Source organism: Aquarana catesbeiana, linkage group LG09 (assembly GCF_042186555.1).
Source record: "Aquarana catesbeiana isolate 2022-GZ linkage group LG09, ASM4218655v1, whole genome shotgun sequence".
In the NCBI taxonomy this organism is placed as follows: domain Eukaryota; kingdom Metazoa; phylum Chordata; class Amphibia; order Anura; family Ranidae; genus Aquarana; species Aquarana catesbeiana.
In genome coordinates this window covers 169,473,158-169,498,444 of record NC_133332.1, presented here as the reverse complement: position 1 = coordinate 169,498,444, position 25,287 = coordinate 169,473,158, and the positions used below count along the sequence as shown (strand labels likewise).

Below are 25,287 nucleotides of genomic sequence, written 5' to 3'. Positions count from 1 at the left end.
TGAACACAGAAGACCGCTGGCTCAGCACAGGCACTATTCAGGAAACACTGAATTCTATCAGTTTATGCAACACGTTCTGTGATTGGGCTAGGTAGAGAGGTGGGGTGGTGACATCATGATCTCCACCTCCACCTCTTCACCTTATTGAGAAAATGCAAAGTGTTCTCTGAGCGGTGCCTGTGCCGGGCAAGTGACCTCCTGTGTTCAGTAGGCAGAAGGACAGCCTGTTGGCATTGGATCCAGAAACCAGTGGCAATTATTGGAGTAGCTGTGCCTACTAGTGATTTCCTGCTTCCATGGGGATCCCACAAATATGGCACATACATACTTCCATTGTAACTAACATGTAACGATGTAAAAATGTCATACCTTGAATTCAGCTCTAAACCCTCTATACTACATGATCATGATTTGTGATGCTTGGATCATTTGCATAATGGTGACATTATGTGCGTTTGTCACCGTTATCCTGCTACTGATAGCATGCCTAAAATAAATGTTTCAGTCCTGTTCCTCATCTTGTGCACATTAGCTACATAACACTCCACAGACTGGGTAATTGGCAGAGATCTTATTTTTGTCTGAAAGGGTCTGTTTCATGTTTGCCTTCTTCATTTCCAAGGAACATTGTGAATTTTATAATTGTCTTATCGCACATTTTATTTTTGGAGAAGTAGTGGGCTCTGTGTTTGTTGGCTATATCATCTGGTTACTTATTAATTACTACTTCCTTTTTTGACATATCATTTCTGGGAAATTCTTAGGTTCCCCATAGTATTGTTTAAATGAAATGCTATGTTACCTCTTGTTTTGTGATGTCTTCCTTATTACAGTTTTGAGCCGGTTAGCGTTACGCCTAATGTACACAGGACGTTTTTACAACCTCTCCTGAATGACTTAACTTGACAGATAGTAACCCAAGTTTAAAAACGTCCGTTTTGCTGCGTTTACATGCTGCGTTTAGCCACGTTTGCGTTTAGAAGCGTTTTTTTTTTTTCAAATAGTCAAAAATGTAAAATGCCTGCAAACAAAACTCGGCTAAACCTCGATTTACCGCGTTTACAAGCTGTTACAGGCGTTTGGCGTTTCAAATGCCTCTGAACATCCGTCCTGAATGCATTTTTTTTTTTTTTTTTTTGCTTTCCAAAAAATTTTTCTAAACTCAACTGCCTAGGAGCGACTATAAACGACCCTGTGTACATGTACTGATAAGAGAACAGAGGAGAGTTCAGCGTCAGCTGAAAAAAAAACTCCCAACTGCTACTAAATGTCCGTTTACCAGCAGCAGTGTACATGAGGCCTTATAGGTGACCCATAAACATGTCTCAGTTGTACTCAGACTGGATTCAATTATTGTTTCACATTTAAATTTAGGTGAATCTGGTTTAGATCAACTTGCTGAAAATAATAATTCAGACTGAACAACAGAATTATAACAAACTGAATTAATATTCAATTTAATTTTGGGCTATGTATATTAATGAGTGTTTAAGTCTCAGCTATACAGTAGTTATCTAACTCTTTGCACATAGCTTGTGCTTCTAGACTTTTAAAAATGTTATATTTATTATCGTAGCATAACATACACTGATGCACAGAAACCAAAAGTAGCCAATTATAAATCAGCTTTCATGGTACACAAATATACTGAAAACTGGGTTACAGCACATTGTTGGTCTGCTGCATTGCAACATAGGTAGAATGGAGGTGAGATGTCAGTTTACAGTGCTTGGCATGATGGAAGGGAGGATAAGAAAGTATCATACCACCCATTGTTCTCACCCATCCATAGCAGATATAGAAGACACAAATTAATGTAGTTCTATATCAAATAATGCATCATTAAATGTATTTTTTTTCTTTTTAAATGTAAGCAAGTACCTGACTTTTACTTGGTATTCCACCTCTTGCAATCCCCTGTACAGCAGAGCTCAGACTGGGAGAGGTCCAAAGAGCCAGTCAGTTATGCTGCATTGTTCATGTTCTAGCATGGAACATGCAGATAGGAGGAGAGCATAGTGATAGAGAGATGAGCTTATCAGTGTCTCCTTTCACAGACCATTGTTGGCGAATCTCCGTCAGCCACCACACTTATGCTTGCTGACCCACTGACACAATTCCCCATGGTGGGTGAAATATTGTTATGGCTTCTTATGGTCCCTGTATGTGCAGGTATTTGCAACTTGGTTACATCTATTTCAGCTTGGTGGGCATGCTAACACACCTTGTTGAAATATGCTATTGTCATACATATTTCTTCTTTATTTATGATGACCTTATATTTTTGCACCCTTTCCTTACCCTGAAGAAGGAAAAAACATATATCTCCGAAACGCGTTGGGTTGCACTGTGAACACCTTCAAGGACTTGGCCTTTCATCCTACATTGGCCAGCTTGGTGCTCCCGCATGTCCGAGTTTCAGGGTGCCTTCTCTGTATATAATGTTTTGTATCACCATGTTGTTTGTTTTTTATGATGTGGTTTACTGCTGACCATATGGTAATTTTTTAAGATTGTACAACAGTAATATTTTGGTCATTTCTATTATACTTCTTGTTACACCTCCTCACTATTCCTTTAGTCTGCCTTCAAAGTCCCCATTGGAGTAGTAATGTTCTTTATCTGAGTTTTTCCGGGATGTTGGCAGAACTCCCTTTTTGGTGAAGACCAGTACCTAACCGGTGTTCTGCCGAGAAAGTTCCTCTCGGCGGATAAGGACCCCCCTCTACTGCGCCTGCGCAGTAGGAGCCGGCGGAAATAGCCAAAGCGAAATAGAGAAGAAATCAGCTGAAATCAGCGCCTGTAAGAGGGCCCCTCGCGGGCTCGCCACGCTTCGGCCACGGCCTCGCTTTGCTCGGCACTTTTTTATTCCCCCTCTAGGTCCACTTGGATGGTGGGGCTTCAGCCTGGACCCAGGGCGCAGGCGCCGTGTACAGCTGATTGAAGGTTTTCATCTTCGGCTATTTTCGGCGGCTCCTAGTCATTCGTACTGTGCAAGCGCAGTACAGGGGGGTCCTTATCCGCCGAGGGAACTTTCTCGGCAAGACACCGGCCCAACTTCCCAAATAGTCCTTTCATAGACACAAACACAGCCCACTCTCTTCTACAGATGTAAACAGACTACCAACAGCCATCCAATCCCATCCACTAGACGGGTGGGGAACGGATACCCATGCATCTGTTTTTTAGTGAATTGGATGTCAGTGGGTATAAACGGACACATGTCAGTTTACACCCACCACTCCATAGAGAATAATAGATGGTCCGACCAGGTAAACCTAAAAAACTGACAGGTGGACCCGATCAGTCCACTTATGTGAAAGGAACCTAAAGGGTAACTAAAAGCAAAACATTTTTTTTCCATTTAGGATAGAGTAAGGGACAGTTATAACCCCTTTCAGTTTTTTTTTTTTTTGCCATCTGTGTCCCAATGTGGGGGGAGGGGAGATTCGCTTCCTGTCCCATAGCCAAAACAGGAAGTGAGAGGAAATTCCTCCAAAGTGATTACTGATCTGGTGTCAACCCAAGATTTGGCATTTTCTTTTACAATTACTTTCAATGATAACGGTAAACAGGACAAATCGAGAAGATGAATCTCTCTAACAGGGGCACAAACAGCAATAAACACGGACACGGTCTAATCTCTCTCCACTGAAATAGAGTTTTGCCTTTAGTTATACTTTAAAGATTTAGTAAACCCTGATGGGTTTTACTTCCTCTTTTGCTCTCTGCCAAGCCTGCAAATTAAAAGCATAATGGGCTAGCATCGCATACTAGCCCATTATGTGACACTTACCTGCAAATGAATCCATCGTTGTCCCCTGTGCAGGCTGCGTGAATCTTCGCCCCTCTTCCTTCTAGGGGCCGCAGACTCCGGCTCTGTGAATGGCCGAAGCCTCGTGATGTCATGCGCATGCGCATGGGAGCCGTCAGTAACGGCACACGCTGGAGGAAAAAACGGCACGGAGGTCCGTTTCTTGACAGCGCATGTGCCGATTACATCATCAGCAAACTACAAGTGAAATATCTCCTAAACAGCGGACGTTTAGGAGATATTTCCACTACCTATAGGTAAGCCTTATTCTAGGTTTACCTATAAGTAAAAATCACTAGGGAGGGTTTACAACCACTTTAAGGCTATGCTGTGTTCCAGGGCTGTGTAAAACGCAGAACCTGATGGACAGAATTACAGATCCTTTGGCAGGTAAAAGGCCTTCCGTATATCTATTTAGCTAGAAGAAGAAGAGCTTCTTTTGTGACCTTCTCTGATTTAGTTAAACTGTTGCTGAGTCCTGACTTTTCTTGGTTTTATGGTTAAAGTGATTGTAAACGATCACCTTGTAAAACAACCCATTCTGTTTAAAATATAAATAAAAGGCAAAACATCTGTGTATAGATATAAAAAGTGTAAATATCTTTTTTCCCTTTTTTTATGTGTTCACATAATCTCTGCTCTCAGCTGCATAAGAGCTGGGGACAAGAAACAACAGTACATTGATCTCTCCAGTGAATGGCTGTCAGGACAAATGTGATCATTGGAGGAGAGCAGTCTGAGTTCCTAGCACAGCTAGAGAACTGACTATGGTGTGTTCTGCTTAGTGTGGTCAGTTTCTGGCACTTCGCTCCTACATGTAAAAATCATCTTTTTTTTCTAGGAAATTACTCAGAACCCCCAAACATTATATATGTTTTTTTTAGCAGAGACCCTAGGGAATAAAATGGTGGTTGTTGCAACTTTTTATGTCACGCAGTATTTGCGCAGCGATTTTTCGAACACATTTTTTTTACATGAATTTAAAGCTGAACTGCCGTTATGATTGTTCTGGCCGTTATGAATTGCCGGCCAAAAAAGGTGATATCTGGATGATGCCTGTAGCTGCAGGCATCATTCAGATATCCCCACTCAAAATCCAGGCTGTTATATGACGTACCTTGGGAGGGAAGTGGTTAATAGGAAAGTGAAGTGACTGCAGGGATTTCACACAAAGAAAATTTCACACAAAGCCCTGCCGATTACTATACCCCTGTCCAGTGGGAATGCCTTTGTAACCAGTAGAGGCATTTTTACTGAGCAGGGGCAAGGCAGTTGGTGGAACTTAAGACAAGAAGTCAGGAAAGTTTAAGCCCATTGGGTCAGCGTCCTATCTACCTGTTGATTGTGGTCAGGTGATGGGTAGACAGAGATTCTTCCGTGCCAACCCCCGGAAACTGGAAATGAGGAACAGCGGGGGTGGCATTTGGAACCATTCTGCATTTTCCCCCATCAGCAGCTGAAAGTAGGCTTCTTCTCCTCTCCCTGCCGCCAGCTACTACAGGAGGAAAATACAGGGGATTGGTACCAGTATATGCTGCCCTGTCCACCCCTCCGGTCCCTGTTCCTCTTCTTCCTGCTGCCCGGGCCCCCTTGTGGCCCCCCCCCCCCCCCCCCCATCAGTACTCCTCTCCTTTATTCTCCTGCTGGCTGCAGTAGAGAATAGAGAGCGGGGAAGGACCAGCAAACATGTCATTTACCAGCCCCTTCCTTTTCTGAATGAACACAGTGAGTGATTGGCGCTGTCCACTGCCCTACTGACAGCGTCCATGTTTTGATACACTTATACATACATTATATGAATATATACATGCATGTGTGTTAGAGCTTTGGGGTGCACACTCTAATACAATTGGCTGTGCACACCTATGGGCAGTGGTGGCCCATCCTGTCTATCCACGGCCGCCACTTTCTAATTAATGCTCTATGAATCACGGCCGCTACCCCCTATTCATGCGTCCGGCCCCTTTCAGGACGCCGGGCGCATGAATTACAGCGGCAGGGTGTTTTTTTGAAGAACCTGATTAGAGCCAGAGGCTCTACTAGGCTTCAAAATAGGGTGGGCTCGTGGCGCAGAGCATTGCGCCATGAGCCTACCCAGGTGTTACAACAGCGAATGAATATACGCTGTTGCAACACTGATCCTCCTCCCAGCCAATCGGGAAGCGGGTCTGATACCCGTCACCTGATTGGTTGAAAGGACGGGTGATCCTATTGGACACGTAGGAGGAGGGGAGGAGACGTACGACGGAAGCGAGGAGGAGAGGACACAGGAGCCGCTGCCTGATGCCCGCCGCATCCTGATGTCTGCCTATGCCCCGATACGTGACGCTGCCTGATGTGCCCGTCGATGCCTGATCCCCGCCGCTGACGACAAGCCCGCCGCTTAGATGGGGTAAGTGCCAGTGGACCGGCAGACAGCGAGGGGGGGTTTGAAGTGCCGTGGGGGGGTGTTGTTTGCCGCCCCACCCAAACAAGAAACCACCAGCCGCCACTGGTTAAGCCCCAGTAACAAATAAAACGTAAGCTTATAAGAAGCTTTTCTAGGTAATAAGGGTAAGAGCAGGCATTTTCTGCTCCTTGTTGGCAAGATTTTAAAAGTTTAAAAGTGGAGTACATGCTCAGTTTAGAACTTCTCTGCTCCTGTGTAAAGCAATGAGTCTCAACCCAGACCTTGTCAAGGGCTACATGGCAGCTAAATTAAAGGACCACTTTGTATTCTATACAGAACTGAATTCTGCAATGTGCAAAGCGTACGCTCCTGTGTAAAACATTTGCATAACATGCAAGGGAATTAGTATAATAGACTAAAAGTGACACTAAATTCTGGTTTAAAAAAAATAGTATATTCAAGTATATAATGTTAACTCAAAAAAAGTAGCTTCTATTTCTCCCAGCCTCCCCCAGATTCCTTTTTTGTGGTTGCTGTAATCTGGCTTTCTGTTAGAGGGTGGCTACGTTTGCTCTCCATTTTCCCACTGCATGTAGGAAAGTAGCCACCCTCCCATGTTTGCTAGAGACATGGAGTACAAATGACCATAACTAACAGGCACTGCTTGTTCCACACAAACAGATGTAAGTGGGAAAAGGAGAGGATCGGGTGCTCGCAGTGGATGTTATAAGGAGGCAGAAAAACATTAAGAAACCATTTCATGAAAAATAGATTACAGGTTTATTAAGTAGTGGATGTGTATGGATTATTTTTGGAGAATAGGGATATTGTTTATTGTCACTTTAAAGAGCAGCTCTAGACTACAAGAAAAAAAATCAATCAGTGTATTGTTGATGATACTTGGAATCCAGCTTACCTAAGTTTGTTCCCACCAGATGCAATTGAATACACATGCGGTATACTTCTGGGACCAATACCACTTGGCACAGTCAGCAACATATCAATGATCCTTTTAGTCAACTGTTATGCAACCTTTCACACGTAGAGTCAGTTTTTCAGGTGGACCTGATCAGACCCTTCATTCATCCCTATGGACCGGCAGGTGTAAACGGATCATTGTGTATCTGTTTACACCTGCCTACATCCAATCCGTTCTGGTCTGCTAAAAAAAAAAAAAAAAAACTGAAAGGTTTCTGTCCCCCTCCATCTAGGCGGATCAGTTCAGAGGGCAGTCGGGTGTAAACAGACAGTGGAGTGCATTTACTCCCAGCCACCCATAGAGCATAGTGGGCTCTGTCCGTGTCCACTGTGCATAAACTGAGCAGACATGGACCTGTCATCTATCCACTCTACTCTGATCAACGGAAAGATCCCCTGCTGATCTAATCAGAGTTTGCCCCATGTGCAATGGGCCTAAGGAGGTATTTTTCCCACTGCCAACCAGTGTAATAAAACTTTTTCCCACCGACTCCCAATGAATTGGTCTAAACATTCCAAAAAAGAGGGAACTTAGTGTAAGGTTGGCAAAGGACTCATATCCAATACTCAGGACTGTCTTTGGATGTTAGCAGCAGCCGCCCACATATTTGTGTCTTAATTTTGTGAAACATATCTATGATTTAAAAATTCTTATAGCTTACAGCACTGGCTGCGTGTTTGTATATAGCCATATAAGTTTACAATGAATCAAAACAAATATATTTGTCTCTTTTTCAGATATGGCGGAAACGTTGGTTTGTATTGCGACGGGGAAGGATGAGTGGGAACCCAGATGTCTTAGAATATTACAAGAACAACCATTCCAAGAAGCCTATCAGGGTGATAGACCTAAATGAATGTGAAGTACAGAAATACATCGGGGTGAACCTTATTAAGAAGGAATTCCAGAACAGCTTTGTATTCATAGTAAAAACAGCTTTTCGAACTTTCTACCTGGTGGCTCGGACAGAGGAAGAAATGCAAAGCTGGATGTCCAACATTAGCCAGATCTGTAACTTTGGGCCGCTGGAAGATGGCACAGGTAAAAATGTATTGACCTTGTACATAGTGGGGTTCAATTACTAAACCTGCAGAGTCCAGAATCTGGTGCAGCCCTGCATTGAAACCAATCAGCTTCCAGGTTTTCTTTTGTTAAAGCTTAATGGAACAAGCTGAAGTTAGAAGCTGATTACTGGCCCAGGGTCCCTCTTGCGGGACCGTAATAATGCTTGTTAATGAGTACTACCTTGTGGACCGTGATAGCTGGCCGTGGAATTTTCTACCTGGTGGGCCCGCTTCCGGTGATTGCGTTTCACGGTGGTCTCGATTTGGAAATCATGGTTATATTAGCCCACACTATGATTCAAGGGGTGATTGTATGGAGACCACCTCTCAGCGCTTACAATGTTCCTGTTGTTCAATATCTATATTCTAACACAAAACATGTTATTTCTGCTCAATTTAGTAGGTGGCCAAATGCTCACCTAAGGGAAGAAGACCTAACCCAATAGCCAAGATATTTTGTATTTTGTATTTTTGATTTCCCCCACTTATGTACCATTTCTTATTGTTTATACAAAGCATGCAAGAATTATTCGCTGCTCTGCACAGTGATCTTGATGTTTTTACTTTTCTTACAATATTAATAAAAAATATTGAAACAGAAGCTGATTAGTTTCTATACAGAGCTGCACCAGATTTTGCACTCTCCAATTTTAGTAAATCGAACCCCTTGGGATAAAGGCCAGCAGCATGACAGCATTGACAAAGCAAATTACCCTCTTTTATACTAACTCCCCCTTGAGTTACAAAGAGTCTACAAGCATGTGCATTTGGCTTAAAATCATCCGCTCTGCATGTTCACTTTTGGCCAGTGAGGTTGCTGACTACAGCAATGGGCTACTAGCAATATGCAGTAGGTGGCGGGTCAGTACACAACAGTACCTGGAATGGCTTTTTACAACATCATTAAAGTTAGGGCAACGAGGGGTGCTAAAAACTTTATTGTAGTTTTAGGATTAATTTAGGCAGCCATTAATACCCATACTGCGTGCTGAGGTGCTGTTTTCTGCATCTGCATCTACTTGGGAACTTTTTGGCCTATTCAAGTGGACACAGACACAGCCGCATGTCAGAATTTGACATGTGTGCAGGAGCGGGTGTACAGATCCTAAAATAGACAGCGTGCATTCGGATTCATGCACCCGCTTCTGCACACATGTCAGGTTTGAACATGCGGCTGTGCAGCTGCTGCATCTGCATCCACTTGTGTTGGCGGTCTGTGCACAGCTCCAAGGTGGTTGCCAGCGGCTCAGCACACAGGACAGTCTGAATAAGCCTTTAGGGGCTGTTTAATGCTTTTTTGACACAAACAGATTTACTGTCAAACTGAATGCCTAACAAAGAGCTAAATAAAGAGTTGAAATGCACGTATTTGATTTTTTTTTTTATCCACCTAGCACAGCCAGGTCTGTGATCTTATGTTTCTGTACAGCAGTGAAGAATACAAATTGTTCAATGACTCACTCTAATCTGCTAATTTTACATAGAAGGAACAGAATTACCCAGATGGCCATCTTTGTGTCCCCCTACTGTAATTATGTCCTGATGAGCTCAGATTGCTGACCCTCCATCTCAGTGTGACTGCCACTGTCTGGGGTATTACACGAGGTTGATATTTAAGCATATTCAAGTAGCTAAGCTAGATCTATGTAAAAATACATTTAATGAATTCTAAATCATAGATGCCAGCTTTAAAATAATCCTATGTGTGGGCTGTACCTGGAAAACAGAAAACAAATTTATGACAGAGGTTCTGTTTTGGTACTAAAGTTTTGGTTAATCTTGTATACGTCACCCTAAAAACAGTATTACAGACAAACCAGGCTTTGCGCATAACATTTTCCTGTCCTGCCTGGGAAAATGTAGTATTCTTTTAGGTCATGCTGGGAAAAACAAAACTGTTTCTCTAGATAGAAAATACTTATACATAATTTATTCAGCCAGCTGCTGCAATATAACATTAATGCACACCGATACTATTACCAGACTCAAAGTAGAGCGTGGTGAGGTTGCTTTGTACCCAGGGGAGTATCTCTCAGATCTGAGGAGACTGAAGGTTAGGTAAAGGGTAGCAAACAGTGGCCATAAATGGTGGATAATCAGGTTGTAAATAATGGAAGAAGCTGCAGTCTAGGAAGCTTTGGCTTAAAGATAAGGCCTCTTTACATACAGTTTAAAGGAAAGTGCTGGAAACATATAAGCAGTGTGTGGTTAGGCTGAAAGTCCTCCTACCATGTCTTCTGTGCTTGATGCATAAATAAGATAACAAGCTATTTGTTCCTTACAGTGTGCATAATGCAAATGGCAACACTGTCGCTTTTAACCTCTGTGCATTTTGCAGGTGGGATACACACACGGCCTTTGCATGAAGGAAATTTTGATTTATCTTAGCAAACGCGTCCCATTGCATGACGCTGCAGCAGCAGAACTGTGCTGAGAGATGTAGGTTTTTAGGAGGGAACAAGTAGATTCCCTTTGCCGCGACCGATGTCCCATCTGTGTTAGAGCTTGTGTTTAGTGGCCATGGAAATATAGGCTGTAGACTAAAGAATATGTGTGTCCATTAGTTCAGTTCAGCAGTAGTGCCAGGAAGATTGATCTGCAGAAGAAAAAACAATTAAGCTGCCAATGCTGAAGGATGCACATTAGCCAATATATTTCCGAAGGACAGGATTTTTAAGGTGTCATCTCTACATGAATATCTACATTTAAACACCATCATTTACATTTGTCATCTCTGCATGTACATTTCATTCCATAAAAATAAATGTATTATTTACAATTCAGTAAAAATTATTCCATAACCACATCATAGAACATAAAAACCAATGCTGGTGTGTTATAGTCAATTTTAGTACCACAAGCAAATGATATAATACTTAAATCAGGAAGGCTGGCAACTCGGATGCTCTTGAATAAAAGTACTTTATTAGTTACATGGGTACACGGGTACAGGCTATAAGTTGACGCGTTTCGGCTAAGAAGCCTTCATCTGATGAAGGCTTCTTAGCCAAAACGCATCAACGTATAGCCTCTACCTGTGTACCCATGTAACTAATAAAGTACCTTTATTCAAGAGTTGCCAGCCTTCCGAATTTAAGTATCTTATCTGCGGGGCCTGAACTTCCTGGCTAGAGCACCAGATCACAGTTCATGGACTTTTATATTAGCAGTGGAGCTGGGGTAACAATTTGTTTCTCATATGATATAATATTCTCATATTTCTCCATTACATTAAAAATCTTGCCCTTTGGAAATTTTTGGGCTAACCTACTACTGTGGGGTAGACATACTGTATACTGTAAATGCAAAGTGAATATAGTGTATGATGTTCCTGTAAAAGCACTGAGGTAAGTAAGCAGTGACAGCCCAGCTTGATTATTAAAAGGGAAACAAAAAAATGGTTTGTGACCAATTTTATTGGAGTTTTTGTGTAAGCTGTTTTTCAAATGTAAAATAAAAGGGGTTCCTAGATCACTAAGGGTAGCTTGCTTTGCAGCTCCCTAGGTCTGTATAGTAGTGTAATCCTTGCATCTGAGGTTTGTACTATATAGCAATATAACCTCTACATCGGAGGTCTGTATGGCAGTGTAACCTCTACATCCGAGGTGTCACGATTAGGGGTCAGGCCCAAAGACCAGTTGCTATAGCCGTAGCTGAACTACCACCAACCATTAGGATAGGTACACAGGCAGTCACCCTGGCATATGACGCAGGCTCATCTGAGGTGCGGAGTCTAAGTACCTACCGGAGTTCACCAGAGCTCCTGATGGTGGAGATAGATTTTACTGAGTGTTAGTACCAGGTTGTGGTCCTCAGGAATGCCCCCCCTCCAGGAGGTGAGCAAGCGAGGGTCCAGTAGTGGATAAGCAGGTAAAAGTCAAACAGAAGTGTAGTCAGTAAACAAGCCAAAGGTCAGTAACGAGTAGTTGCAGGTTGGGGTCAGGCAGAAGCGTAGTCAAGGAACAAGCCAAGGGTCAATAACGAGTGGTAGCAAAATATGCATGGCAGCAGGGAATACAAGAGCGGGATACTGGCTGAAATGAGCACAATAATCTGGCAAACAAAGTGCAGAGACATGTCTTAAATCAGGAAGTTCATGGGCGGAGCAAAGAGTTCAAGACAAACAAGGTTCAAGGCAGAATCATCAAAGGAATTGTTCAGGGAATTGTCCAGCATTCTAGGTGGTTCAACAAGAAGAGTTACTGGTAGACACAGCCGAGGTCCTGGGCACCCATCACCCCCCCCCCCGCGCTATTTGCTGGTCGACACTTACCCCATTGTGGCGGGTGGCAGGCAGCGTGGTGCAGCGACTCGGCTCCTAGTGTCCTGTCCTCCATGGCGGCTTCCAGCTCCTCCCCCTCCTCCTCCTAGTCGTCCAATAGGATCACATGTCCTTTCAGCTAATCTGGTGACCAGTGTCAAACCCCGCTTCCTGATTGGCCGGAAGGAGGATCAGTGTTACAACAGAGAATATTGATTCGCTGTTCTAACACACCTAGGTGGGCTCGAAATGCAACCCGAGCCCACCATGTATTGAAGCCTATTAGAGTCTCTGGCTCCAATCAGGGTTAAAAATAAAAAGCCCCTCCGCATTGGAATACATGCGCCGGTGTCCTGAAAGGGGCCGGAAGCATGGATAGCAGATGGCGGCGATGGACAGGACCCATGTGCCCTTAATGGATGGGCCGCCCCTGCATCTGAGGTCTGTATAGCAGTGTAACCTCTACATTTGAGGTCTGTATAGCAGTGTAACCTCTACATCTGAGGTCTGTATAGCAGTGTAACCTCTACATCTGAGGTCTATATAGCAGTGTAACCTCCTTATCTGAGGTCCATATAGCAGTGTAGCCTCTACATCTGAGGTCTATATAGCAGTATAACCTCTACATCTGAGGTCTGTATAGCAGTGTAACCTCTACATCTGAGGTCTGTATAGCAGTGTAACCTCTACATCTGAGGTCTATATAGCAGTATAACCTCTACATCTGAGGTCTGTATAGCAGTGTAACCTCTACATCTGAGGTCTGTATAGCAGTGTAACCTCTACATCTGAGGTCTGTATAGCAGTGTAACCTCTACATCTGAGGTCTATATAGCAGTGTAACCTCTACATCTGAGGTCTGTATAGCAGTGTAACCTCTACATCTGAGGTGTGTATAGCAGTGTAACCTCTACATCTGAGGTGTGTATAGCAGTGTAACGTCTACAACTGAGGTCTGTATGACAGTGTAGCCTCAACAACTGAGGTTTGTAAAGCAGTGTAGCCTCAACAACTGAGGTTTGTAAAGCAGTGTAGCTTCAACAACTGAGCTGTGTATTGCAGTATAACCTCTTCATCTGAGATCTGTATAGCCATTTAGTTAAACTGGGGTTTTGCTAAACCTGTGCAACAATATTAGCAAAGTACCAATAATGTACCTGTAATGATGTTTGTCTCCCTTGTGGCCACTGCTAAACTTTGGACAATGAAACTGAAAGTAAGGGCTGGAGCACAGTAGTCACAGCAAGTCTCTTACTCTGCAACTCCTCCATACATAAAATGTTTTTTATAGGGCATTCTGGGATTCAGATCACCCTATCTTTTTGAAAAAAAACTATAGAATGTCTTATAAATGGAGGAGTTGCAGAGCAAGCAATGTACTGTGTTCTAGACCCGACTATCAGAGGGTGCATGAATCTAACAGTTGTCATTATGGAAGCAGCAGCCACGAGTGGGAAACACACCATTAGAAGTACGATATTGGTACCCAACTAATGCCCCAATATTGTCTTTGCCCAGAGTTCAGCTTTTAATAAGTACAGGTACTTTTGTCAGCTTAACCTTATTTAAAGTAAGCACATCATTTTAGTTTTTTTTTTTTTTTCTTTGCAGAAATTCACATTTTTATATTTTAGCTCTTCTGTGTTGTTGTTATTTTATACACCATACGTGTAGATGAATAACCACTAACAATGGCGGCTGGTGGTAATTTGGGGGGGGGGGGTGGCACACAATTGGTATTTATTTGCTAATTCATTTGCTATTGTCACATAACTGGGTGGGCTTGGTTCGCAATGCTCTGCGTCCCGAGCCCACACTTTTTTTAAGCCTATTAAAGCCTCTGGCTCTAATCACGTGCTTCAAAAAAACACCACCGCCATTGGACTTGCATCCGGCGTCTTGCATGGGGGCCGCACGCATGGATGGGGGGTCGGCGCCCATGTGCCCTTAATGGATGGGCCGCCCCTGACCACTACAGTGTTTTGACACACAGGAAGTGCACTGTTTTTAAGAGGGTCAGCATACTCATAGGCTTGCGTTATGCATATCTGTTCTCTAACTTCCAGTTGCATTTCTGAGACAGGATGTGAAAGGAAATCTCCCCCATGGGACACAGACTGTAAAAAAGCATTTGACAGAGGTTTTAACTCATCCCTATTTTGCATAAAACTAAAAATAATGGTTGGGTTATGAATATACTTTAATGGCCTCCAAGTGCTTTGACCATAGGGATACATACAGTATATCACAAAAGTGAGTACACCCCTCACATTTTTGTAAATATTTTATTATATCTTTTCATGTGACAACAATGAACAAATGACACTTTGCTACAATGTAAAGTAGTGAGTGTACAGCTTGTATAACAGTGTAAATTTTCTGTCCCCTCAAAATAACTCAGCACACAGCCATTAATGTCTAAACCGCTGGCAACAAAAGTGAGTACACCCATAAGTGAAAATGTCCAAATTGGGCTCAATTAGCCATCTTCCCTCCCCGGTGTCATGTGACTCGTTAGTGTTATAAAGTCTCAGGTGTGAATGGGGAGCAGGTGTGTTAAATTTGGTGTTATCGCTCTCACTCTCTCATACTGGTCACTGGAAGTTCAAGATGGCACCTCATGGCAAAGAACACTCTGAGGATCTGAAAAAAAGAATTGTTGCTCTACATAAAGATGGCATGGGCTATAAGAAGATTGCCAAGACCCAAAAAATGAGCTGCAGCACGGTGACCAAGACCATACAGCGTTTAACAGGACAGGTTCCACTCAGAACAGGCCTCGCCATGGTCGACCAAAGAGGTTGAGTGCACATGCTCAGCGTCATATCCAGAGGTTGTCTTTTGGAAATAGCCGTATGAGTGCTGCCAGCATTTCTGCAGAGGTTGAAGGGGTGGGGGTCAGCCTGTCAGTGCTCAGACCATACACCGCACACTGCATCAAATTAGTCTGCATGGCTGTCATCCCAGAAGGAAGCCTCTTCTAAAGATGATGGACAAGAAAGCCCGCAAACAGTTTGCTGAAGACAAGCAGACAAAGGACATGGATTACTGGAACCATGTCCTGTGGTCTGATGAGACCAAGATAAACTTATTTGGTTCAGATAGTGCCAAGCATGCGTAGCAGCAACCAGGTGAGGAGTACAAAGACTTTTGCCTACAATCAAGCACGGTGGTGGGAGTGTCATGGTCTGGGGCTGCATGAGTGCTACCGGCACTGGAGAGCTACAGTTCATTGAGGGAACCATGAATGCCAACATGTACTGTGGCATACTATAGCAGAGCATGATCCTCTCCCTTTGGAGACTGGGCCGCAGGGCAGTATTCCAACATGATAACAACAAACACACTTCCAAGACGACCACTGCCTTGCTAAAGAAGCTGAGGGTAAAGGTGATGGACTGGCCAAGCATGTCTCCAGACCTAAACCCTATTGAGCATCTGTGGGGCATCCTCAAACGGAAGGTGGAGGAGCGCAAGGTCTCTCACATCCACCAGCTCCGTGATGTCGTCATGGAGGAGTGGAAGAGGACTCCAGTGGCAACCTGTGAAGCTCTGGTGAACTCCATCCCCAAGAGAATTAAGGCAGTGCTGGAAAATAATGGTGGCCACACAAAATATTGACACCTTGAGCCCAATTTGAACATTTTCACTTAGGGGTGTACTCACTTTTGTTGCCAGTGGTTTAGACATTAATGGTTGTGTGTTGAGTTATTTTGAGGGGAGAGCAAATTTACACTGTTATACAAGCTGTACACTCACTACTTTACATTGTAGCAAAGTGTAATTTCTTCATTGTTGTTACATGAAAAGATATAATAAAATATTTACAAAAATGTGAGGGGTGTACTCACTTTTGTGAGATACTGTAGAAAGTGCACGCCAGAGAAGAGTCCCTGACTATCACAGTTTGACCAGGGTGCAAGATAGATCTCCCTGCTTTCATGGAAGCAGTAATGAGCCAGCTGTGGATCAAACCTTTCTTCCCTGTATCCAAAACCAAATAAAAACATTTTCACTGTGGCTACATGTTATTCTTATATTATTTAGGTGCTCTGTTCTCTGCATTAAACACACTTATTAAAAAAGAGGTGATATATATTTGTTTTGAGTATTTCAAAGCTAGTCTGCAAGGCTACTCTATTATTAATGTGCAGTAACTGCTGGGAGAATATTGCGAGGACATCTGCAGCTAGACACTTCCTGACAGGACACAACTGTTCCTGCCATGTGGTCCATCTGGTGTAAAAAGACAGCATGGAATGGATTGTTACACTCACACTGTGATTACTTATTACTTGTAATTTACACCCCTCTAATGGTGTGCAGGGAGCAGAACATATCATTTTATACATGCATGTTCCTGGGAGAGACACAGACTTAAATCCTTTTTTAATTATCCTTTTATTTTATTTTAAAGCTTGCAGAAATCTAGCACTAAAGCATACTACAGGGAGGATCTAAAATAGGTGACATATGGTCTATGGGGGCAGTACATATGTCACTGCACTACTTTTCTTTCATGATGTAGAAAATATGTTAAGGAACACATGCCTCTAAAAAGGTATCCAGCGAGCATTTGCAAGCGTGTCAGATACTCTGACACAGATAGTCTGATAGTCTATGAAAAACACAAACGTGTTCTTTTTCGTTTTCAATAGTGCAAACCCCCCTACACACCGCCCTCCTATACCAGTCTAACTAATTACTGGCATAGATAAAAAAAATCTAAATACTGCTTTACCCATCTAAATCTGCAGTCAATTGACTTTCCGGTGCTAAGTCTTCCCACAAGTCCCAAATCTTCTTCTGTATGGAGGAAGGTGTCAACATCCCTGCCTGCTTACCTTGTACATTTCATATTGGCTGTCCAGCAGTTGGGTCCACTCAGGATCCAGAGAAGGATGATATCAGTAAAAGGGGACCAGCAGGGAATGGCTGGCACAGTCATATCTGCAATGCTGGATTGCTGTTCCCCCACACCTAGGAACAGAAGACATGGATCGAAGACTTAAGTGAGTATAAGATACTTCAGAAGGTAAACAAGAACAACAGTCAAGCAGCGGGGGGGGGGGGGGGTGAAAGGTGGTTGGAAGGGTCTAATGAGAGGGGAGTTAATGCGAAATTAAGTTAAGCAAAAATGTAGATAAAGAGCTATTGCTGCAATATGTACTCATATCACCAGCACTGCTGCCTCCAGGGAAGGGCCTTCTTGGTTAAATGTTGTAACTGGACAGAAGAAATAATTTACAAAAAAAATAATAATAAAGGGAGCGGAGGAGCGGAGGTAGTTCCAAGGTGGGGTAGGGGGGACCCAGCCCAGGGCTGGTCTTTATTATTACTTTGCAGAGAATAGGTGTAGATTTACTGATAGAGGCGTATTTTTTCTCATAATATTATACATTGAATAAATTTGAACAACAGTAAACCCCAATACAATAGACAACACCACAGCCACGGTAATAGATGTGAATGTATAAATTAGTCTAATACGGTTTTGCAAAAAAAAGTTTACAACAACATAGAGATAAATTATCATGGTGGATTAGTACAGGAAGTACGAAAGGAAGGAAAAGAAAGAAGATAAGAAGAGGAAAGAAGAAAGAGGAAAAAAGGAGGGGAGTGGGGGTTAGAAGGGAAAGGAAAAGGGTAAGGTGGGACGGAGGAGACAGAGGTGTATTTTTGGTTTTTAACAAAACTGATTTTGTCTGCTGTAATATTTCCCCAAATTATCCCTTTCCCAACTCCATTCCATTTTATTACACGTAACTTAATTTCTGAACTTATTTGTTCTGGGTTCTTTGTATGTATGGATTGCATGGGTTTTTACCAACATGTGGTGAAAATGTCATGTCAATAGCACCTTTAGATATATATTAACCTAGAAAAATGGTGACATGTTCAGTACTTATTTTACGCGCTGTATATGCTGGTGTGGTCCCTATACCTTAATAAACAAAAGAAAAAGGTTTGGCGAGAGCTGTTAAATACCACACATATTTATGAGGTCATAGCTCCTACATACTTTAACCCCACTGGCGGTATTCCTGAGTCTGGCTCGGGGTGGATTTTCAATACTCAAAGCGGTATCCCCGAGCCAGACTCGGGATCGAATCGCAGGATCCATGTAGAGGATACTTACCTTGTCCCCTGGATCCTGCGATGTCTCCGCGCTGTGATCAGCGAGCCGCCGTGTCTCGCTCGATTCACAGTGCTGAGCTCCGTGCCCTACGAGCGTTGTGACGCACGGGGACGGAGTTCGGCGCCGAATTCAAAAAGTAAAAAAACACAGTACAGATACAGTATACTGTAATCTTACAGATTACAGTACTGTATCAAATAATTACACATCCCCTTTGTCCCTAGTGGTCTGTCTAGTGTCCTGCATGCAGTTTTATATTATAAATACTATTCTTTCTGCCTGGAAACTTGTGATTGTCCATAGCAACCAAAAAATGTCCCTTTACGTCAAAAGTGCTTTTAGACCAGCTAGAAAACAGCGATAATAAATTAGAATCACTTGCAGAATTGAGTGATAGTGATTTGTGGAGAAATCCGTCATCAAACACTAAAAGTAACGAAAGCGACAATTCTGCAACTGAGCAAATTTCAGTGTTTTTGATTTGATTACATTATTGAACAATTTTTATTATTATTATATTATTATTTCTTATAATTATTTATAGTTAATTATTATATTATAATTTTTTATTTCATTTTTCAAACTTTATCATACCCGGGATGTCTACTAGACTCTTGTTTGAACAGATTTAAGTGAATTATTCCTAAGAATTACAGGCCTACAATATAAAACACCAAATTTCCCTGCAAAATAATTGTACCGCTTTCAGCATCAAAAATCTGAAATAATCATACCGCCAGGGAGGTTAAACATATCAAACTAAAAAAGAATGGAAATGGTGAAAAATTGGATCCAATAAGACTTATCCTTTTAAAAATGCTAAATAGTGTATTGAATGAATATAAAGGGCATAAAAAAAAATCACATCCAACATCCAACTACTCAAAGATGTAATGAAAGGAAAGTCCGGATGGCTGCAAACCAAACTGAGATCCAAATGCCTGGGAGGCACGGCTTACATGTTTCACACACAAATTGTGCTTTATCAAAGCCCATTTGTTTCATCTATGAACTGGTAATTTATAGCTAGCCAGACCCTCCCCCCGGGGGTGTCAGCAGGTTAACTAACCAATTCAATACCATGTTCTTATCATTGTTTAACAATCAAAAACTTGTGTTACAAAAACAAATAATGAACTGTAAAAGGAATAATACAAAAATATATATACAAAATATACAAGAAAAAAACATCTGAAATAGTACAGCCAGACCTAATTGACGATTTAATCTATTATATATTCTTACTTTATCCATTAATATGGATGTAAGGTCAATTAAAAAATGAGAATACTAAAGAGTTAAACCCCGGTAACATCATAAAAGAGCCACTAATAATAGGAGAACACAAAAAATTAAAAGTATCTGCATGCTGGAAAATAAACAAAGATGTACCAACAGTGTCCTTATCCTTGAAATATCTTCAATTGCAAAGGGACATAAGATTAATTGCAATGCTTATAAGCAGTGAAAAAAAAGACCCCCTGTATGACTGCCATATCTAAAGTGATGTTTGGAGACTGCCTATACATGGCAGGTCAGTTTTAAAAACAGCTTAGCCTGTAATAATTGGTATGTATTGAATGACATTCTTCAGTATAGGGCATACTAGAAACCAAGAGCCCATACGTATTTTACTGCCATCTGGCTGCCATCCACAGATACTTACAATAATCTATCTTGGATAAGTACATGTTTTTGAAGGATTTAATTAACAAGTAGAAATGTTTTGCCACCTATTTCTTAAAGTGGTTGTATACTTTTTTTTTACATTTTTACCTACAGGTAAGCCTACAATAAGGCTTACCTGTAGGTAAAATGAATATCTCCTAAACCTGTACGGTTTAGGAGATATTCAGTTTGCAGGCAGCCGCTGACATCAGCGGCGCATGCGATGTGAAGGTCTGGCTGAAGGGACCTTGCCAGAAAGAAGGCATGCACGCGGGAGTGACGTAATTGTGGCTCCGGCCACTCGGTGCCAGAGCTGCGAACACGGAAGACAAGCCAAGGGTAACATGTCAGCTCCCTCGGGGGTGACCGGGATCAGATGCAATATAAGCCCTACCCCGAAAATAAGCCCTAGTTTAAGTCTGTGTAAAATCATGTAATCCACACTGTAAAAGGATTATATAATGTCCAGTGTGTGTCTTTATGTAATATTATTGTAGAGAATCCCTTATTTACAGCTCGGAGCAGGGCTGATGTCAGCGGGGCTCTCCGCATCTCCCTCAGTAGTGCTCGGAGCGGGGTAGAAGAGCTCCGGTGGGTCATGTGAGTGCCCGGAGGCGCTGAAAATAAGGTATTTTCTACAATGTTACACTGGGCATGATATAATCCATTTGACAGCTTGGATTAAATGACTTTATCTAGGGTTTATTATGGGGATTACAGAGATGCTGACTCCTGAGCTGACAGGGAGGGGGGGGGGGGGAGGGGAGACAGGGGACAATAAGACATCCCCTGAAAATAAGCCCTAGTGCATTTTTTGTAGCCAAAATCAATATAAGACCCGGTTTTATTTTCGGGAAAACACGGTAGTAATGGTGGCGATCAGTGACTTATAGCGGGACTGTGATATTGCGGCGCGGACAGTCGGACACTGAAACTTTTGACACTTTGCGGGAACCAGTGACACTAATACAGTAATCAGTGCTAAAAATATGCACTGTCACTGTACTAATGACGTTGGCTGGGAAGGGCTTACACATCTAGGGCAATCAAAGGGTTAACTGTGTGCCAAGCCTGTGCTTATGTGTACTGTAGGTGCTGCTTTTACTAGGGGAAGAGATGGATTCTAGTCCATAGCATACACCAAAGCAGGAACACAGAATCCATTCCTCTCCCTCTGTCCGAACGACAATCTGCCTTGTTTACATAGGCAAATCACCATTCTGTGTTGTTTTACCAACAATCGTCGGGTGACATTGATTGCCCGGCACCCGCAGTTCGGCTTCTGATGTGAAGAATCATAGCAGAAGCAGCCAGCTGGCAGGGCGCACCCCCCCCCCCCCAACAGGCGGAAATGCATAATCACATACATATATATATATATATATATATATATATATATATATATATATATATATATATATATATATACACATGATCCTGCACATAGCTGCCGCCCTGTAGCAGTAAAACTGCTATAGAGTGGTCAGCAAGTGGTTAACGGGGACACAGACAGCAATAAAAACTGACAGGGATTCTAATCCCTCTCTATCCAAATAAAAATAAAAAATAAAAAAAAGTTTTGCCTTTAGTCATACTTTAAGGTTTCCTTTTATGCAAAAGATTTTTGGAAAAGAAGGGGCAAAAAAAGGGGGACTTCTGTGTAAAAACAAAAAACAATTCCTGTTTATGGCTGTCACGTTCCTTCTTGTGTGATTATTCTCTTCATAATGCTTCTGTAGAAAAGCAATAAGCACTGTTCTGCTTCTTCCTGGGAATCAAATAGAATCTGGAGAGATCTCAAAACAAGTTGCAGCAGATTTTCATACCACAAAGTCCGTAATATGTAAACAGCCTTGTTCTGAGAATCATTTTTTTAGCTCATTAGTTGGCCTCACTCCCTGAGCTGTGTTTATCAGGCAGGGAAACAGTATTCTTAGGAAATATAAACACCTGGTACAATTTGGCCTGTGCTGTGTCCTGCCTGGATACTTAATAAATGGCATGTGTACAGTCTCCAGACATGTAAATATGCTAACACTGGGATTATTCTTTTAAACAGATTCTGTGGAGAGCCTTTCTCATACCAACTCCTCCGTCCAAGCATCTCCAGCAGTCTCCACTCACACGTCAAGAATCACAGACCCCTCTTACTCCGTGGACAGCTCAGTGGCTGATACCTCAACAGAAGAGAACCGGAGTGAATCGGATTCAGCGTTCATCCCCGACTATCTGTATTTGCCCAATTGTGAGAGTGGGAAAGTAAATACCACCAGGTATGTGAGCCAGACGTTCTGTGTAAACATGGCAGGAGAGAAGATAAATAGAACATTTCTCACCATCATTCAAATTCTGTATATTCCGTGTCAAAAAAACGTTCAGCGTAAAGCACAAGTTTGTTCTGATATGAGGCTTTGCAAAGAGCTCTACATGCACACAGACTAATTAAAAGTACACTCCAATCAAAATAAAATAAAAAAAACTGTCACAAAAGGACTACTTAGACTATCGTTGTTGAAAATTCAGGCAAAAAGTAATTGAACGGGCCTGGCTGTCATGGTATATACTTCACTAACCTGGAATAGAAATACTGTAGCATAGCAATAGGGAATTCTGACATTTTTTCTAATTTGCTGTGTGCTGGAAGCAGCTTTCTATGGTGAGCACTTGGTGAGGGGACCCGAGAAGAGGAGGATCGGGGCTGCCCTGTGCAAAACCATTTCACGGTGTAGATGTGTACAAGATGTTTGTTATATATACCTTATCTCACAAAAGTGAGTACACCCCTCACATTTTTGTAAATATTTTATTATATCATTTCATGTGACAACACTGAAGAAATTACACTTTGCTACAATGTGAAGTAGTGATTGTACAGCTTGTATAACAGTGTAAATTTGCAAATTTGCTGTCCCCTCAAAATAACTCAACACACAGCCATTCATGTCTAAACCACTGGCAACAAAAGTGAGTACACCCCTAAGTGAAAATTTCCAAATTGGGCCCAATTAGCCATTTTCACTCCCCGGTGTCATGTGACTCGTTAGTGTTACAAGGTCTCAGGTGTGAATGGGGAGCGGGTGTGTTAAATTTGGTGTTATTTCTCTCACTCTCTCATACTGGTCACTGAAAGTTCAACATGGCACCTCATGGAAAAAAAACTCTCTGAGGATCTGAAAAACAGAATTGTTGCTCTACATAAAGATGGCCTAGGCTATAAGAAGATTGCCAAGACCCTGAAACTGAGCTGCAGCACAGTGGCCAAGACCATACAGCGGTTTAACAGGACAGCTTCCACTCAGAAGAGGCCTCGCCTGCCTCCCCTCAAAATAACTCAACACACAGCCATTAATGTCTAATGTCCAAATTGGGCCCAAAGTGTCAATATTTTGTGTGGCCACCATTATTTTTCAGCACTGCCTTAACCCTCTTGGTCATGGAGTTCACCAGAGCTTCACAGGTTGCCACTGGAGTCCTCTTCTACTCCTCCATGACGGCATCATGGAGCTGGTGGATGTTAGAGACCTTGCGCTCCTCCACCTTTCGTTTGAGGATGCCCCACAGATGCTCAATAGGGTTTAAGTCTGGGGACATACTTGGCCAGTCCATCACCTTTACCCTCAGCTTCTTTAGCAAGGCAGTGGTCGTCTTGGAGGTGTGTTTGGGGTCATTAGGTTGGAATACTACCCTGCGGCCCAGTCTCCGAAGGGAGGGGATCAGGCTCTGCTTCAGTATGTCACAGTACATGTTGGCATTCATGGTTTCTTCAATGAACTGTAGCACCCCAGTGCCGGCAGCACTCATGCAGCCCCAGATCATGACACTCCCACCACCATGCTTGAATGCAGGCACGACACATTTGTCTTTGTAATCCTCACTTGTTTGCCGCCACACACGCTTGACACCATCTGAACCAAATAAGTTTATCTTGGTCTCATCAGACCACAGGACATGGTTCCAGTAATCCATGTCCTTAGTCTGCTTGTCTTCAGAAAAATGTTTGCGGACTTTCTTGTGCATCATGTTTAGAAGAGACTTTTTTCTGGGACGACAGCCATGCAGACCAATTTGAAGCAGTGTGCGGCGTATGGTCTGAGCACTGACAGGCTGACCCCCCACCCCTTCAACCTCTGCAGAAATCCTGGCAGCACTCATACGTCTATTTCCAAAAGGATATGACGCTGAGCACGTGCACGCAACCTCTTTGGTCGACCATGGTGAGGCCTGTTCTGAGTGGAACCTGTCCTGTTAAACCACTGTATGATCTTGGTCAACGTGCTGCAGCTCATTTTTAGGGTCTTGGCAATCTTCTTATAGCCTATGCCATCTCTATGTAAAGCAACAATTCTTTTTTTCAGATCTTCAGAGTGTTCTTTGCCATGAGGTGCCATGTTGAACTTCTAGTGACCAGTATGAGAGAGTGAGAGTTATAACACCAAATTTAACACACCTACTCTCCCCATTCACACCTGAGACCTTGAAACACTAACTAGTCACACGACACCAGGGAGGGAAAATGGCTAATTGGGTCCATTTTGGACATTTTCACTTATGGGTATACTCACTTTTGTCGCCGGTTTAGACATTAACTACTACACTCACTACTTTATATTGTAGCAAAGTGTAATTTCTTTAGTGTCGTCGCATGAAAAGATATTATAAATTAATTAACAAAAATATGTACTCACTTTTGTGCCCTCCAGCGCTGCTCTGGGATCGATCCAGCAGGCTCCTGGCACTTCTTCCTCATGCGGTTTTCCTTCTGGGTTCTGTGCCTTTGGCCGTTTGATAGGCCAGGGCACAATAATGTCACTCCCGTGACTCCATGCGCACAGGAGTCACAGCACAGCCGCACAGATCAGGGCCATAAATGCGCGGCTCAGTGCACTTGATGGCTAACAGGCAGGGGGATGCATTTATTGCAGAAGAGACAGATAGGGTCTCTACTGCCATAAATACCCTGCCTGTTAGCAAAT

The 25,287-nt window shown here is 42.7% G+C and overlaps 1 protein-coding gene and 1 long non-coding RNA gene across 2 annotated transcripts in view; one reads left to right on the top strand and one right to left on the bottom strand.

The window, feature by feature from the left end:
• GAB3 (GRB2 associated binding protein 3) overlaps nucleotides 1-25,287 on the top strand; it is a 192,182-nt gene that overhangs the window by 100,071 nt on the left and 66,824 nt on the right. The window contains exons 2-3 of the mRNA XM_073599402.1: nucleotides 7,920-8,223; nucleotides 22,374-22,587. Of these exons, the coding sequence (XP_073455503.1) occupies nucleotides 7,920-8,223; nucleotides 22,374-22,587 (518 nt within the window). The remainder of the gene's footprint in view (nucleotides 1-7,919; nucleotides 8,224-22,373; nucleotides 22,588-25,287) is intronic.
• LOC141108131 (uncharacterized) lies at nucleotides 6,058-22,588 on the bottom strand. The gene is made up of 3 exons (XR_012236013.1): nucleotides 22,399-22,588; nucleotides 17,352-17,487; nucleotides 6,058-10,842 (listed from the first exon to the last, which is right to left on the bottom strand). It is a non-coding gene; the product is annotated as an uncharacterized lncRNA (long non-coding RNA).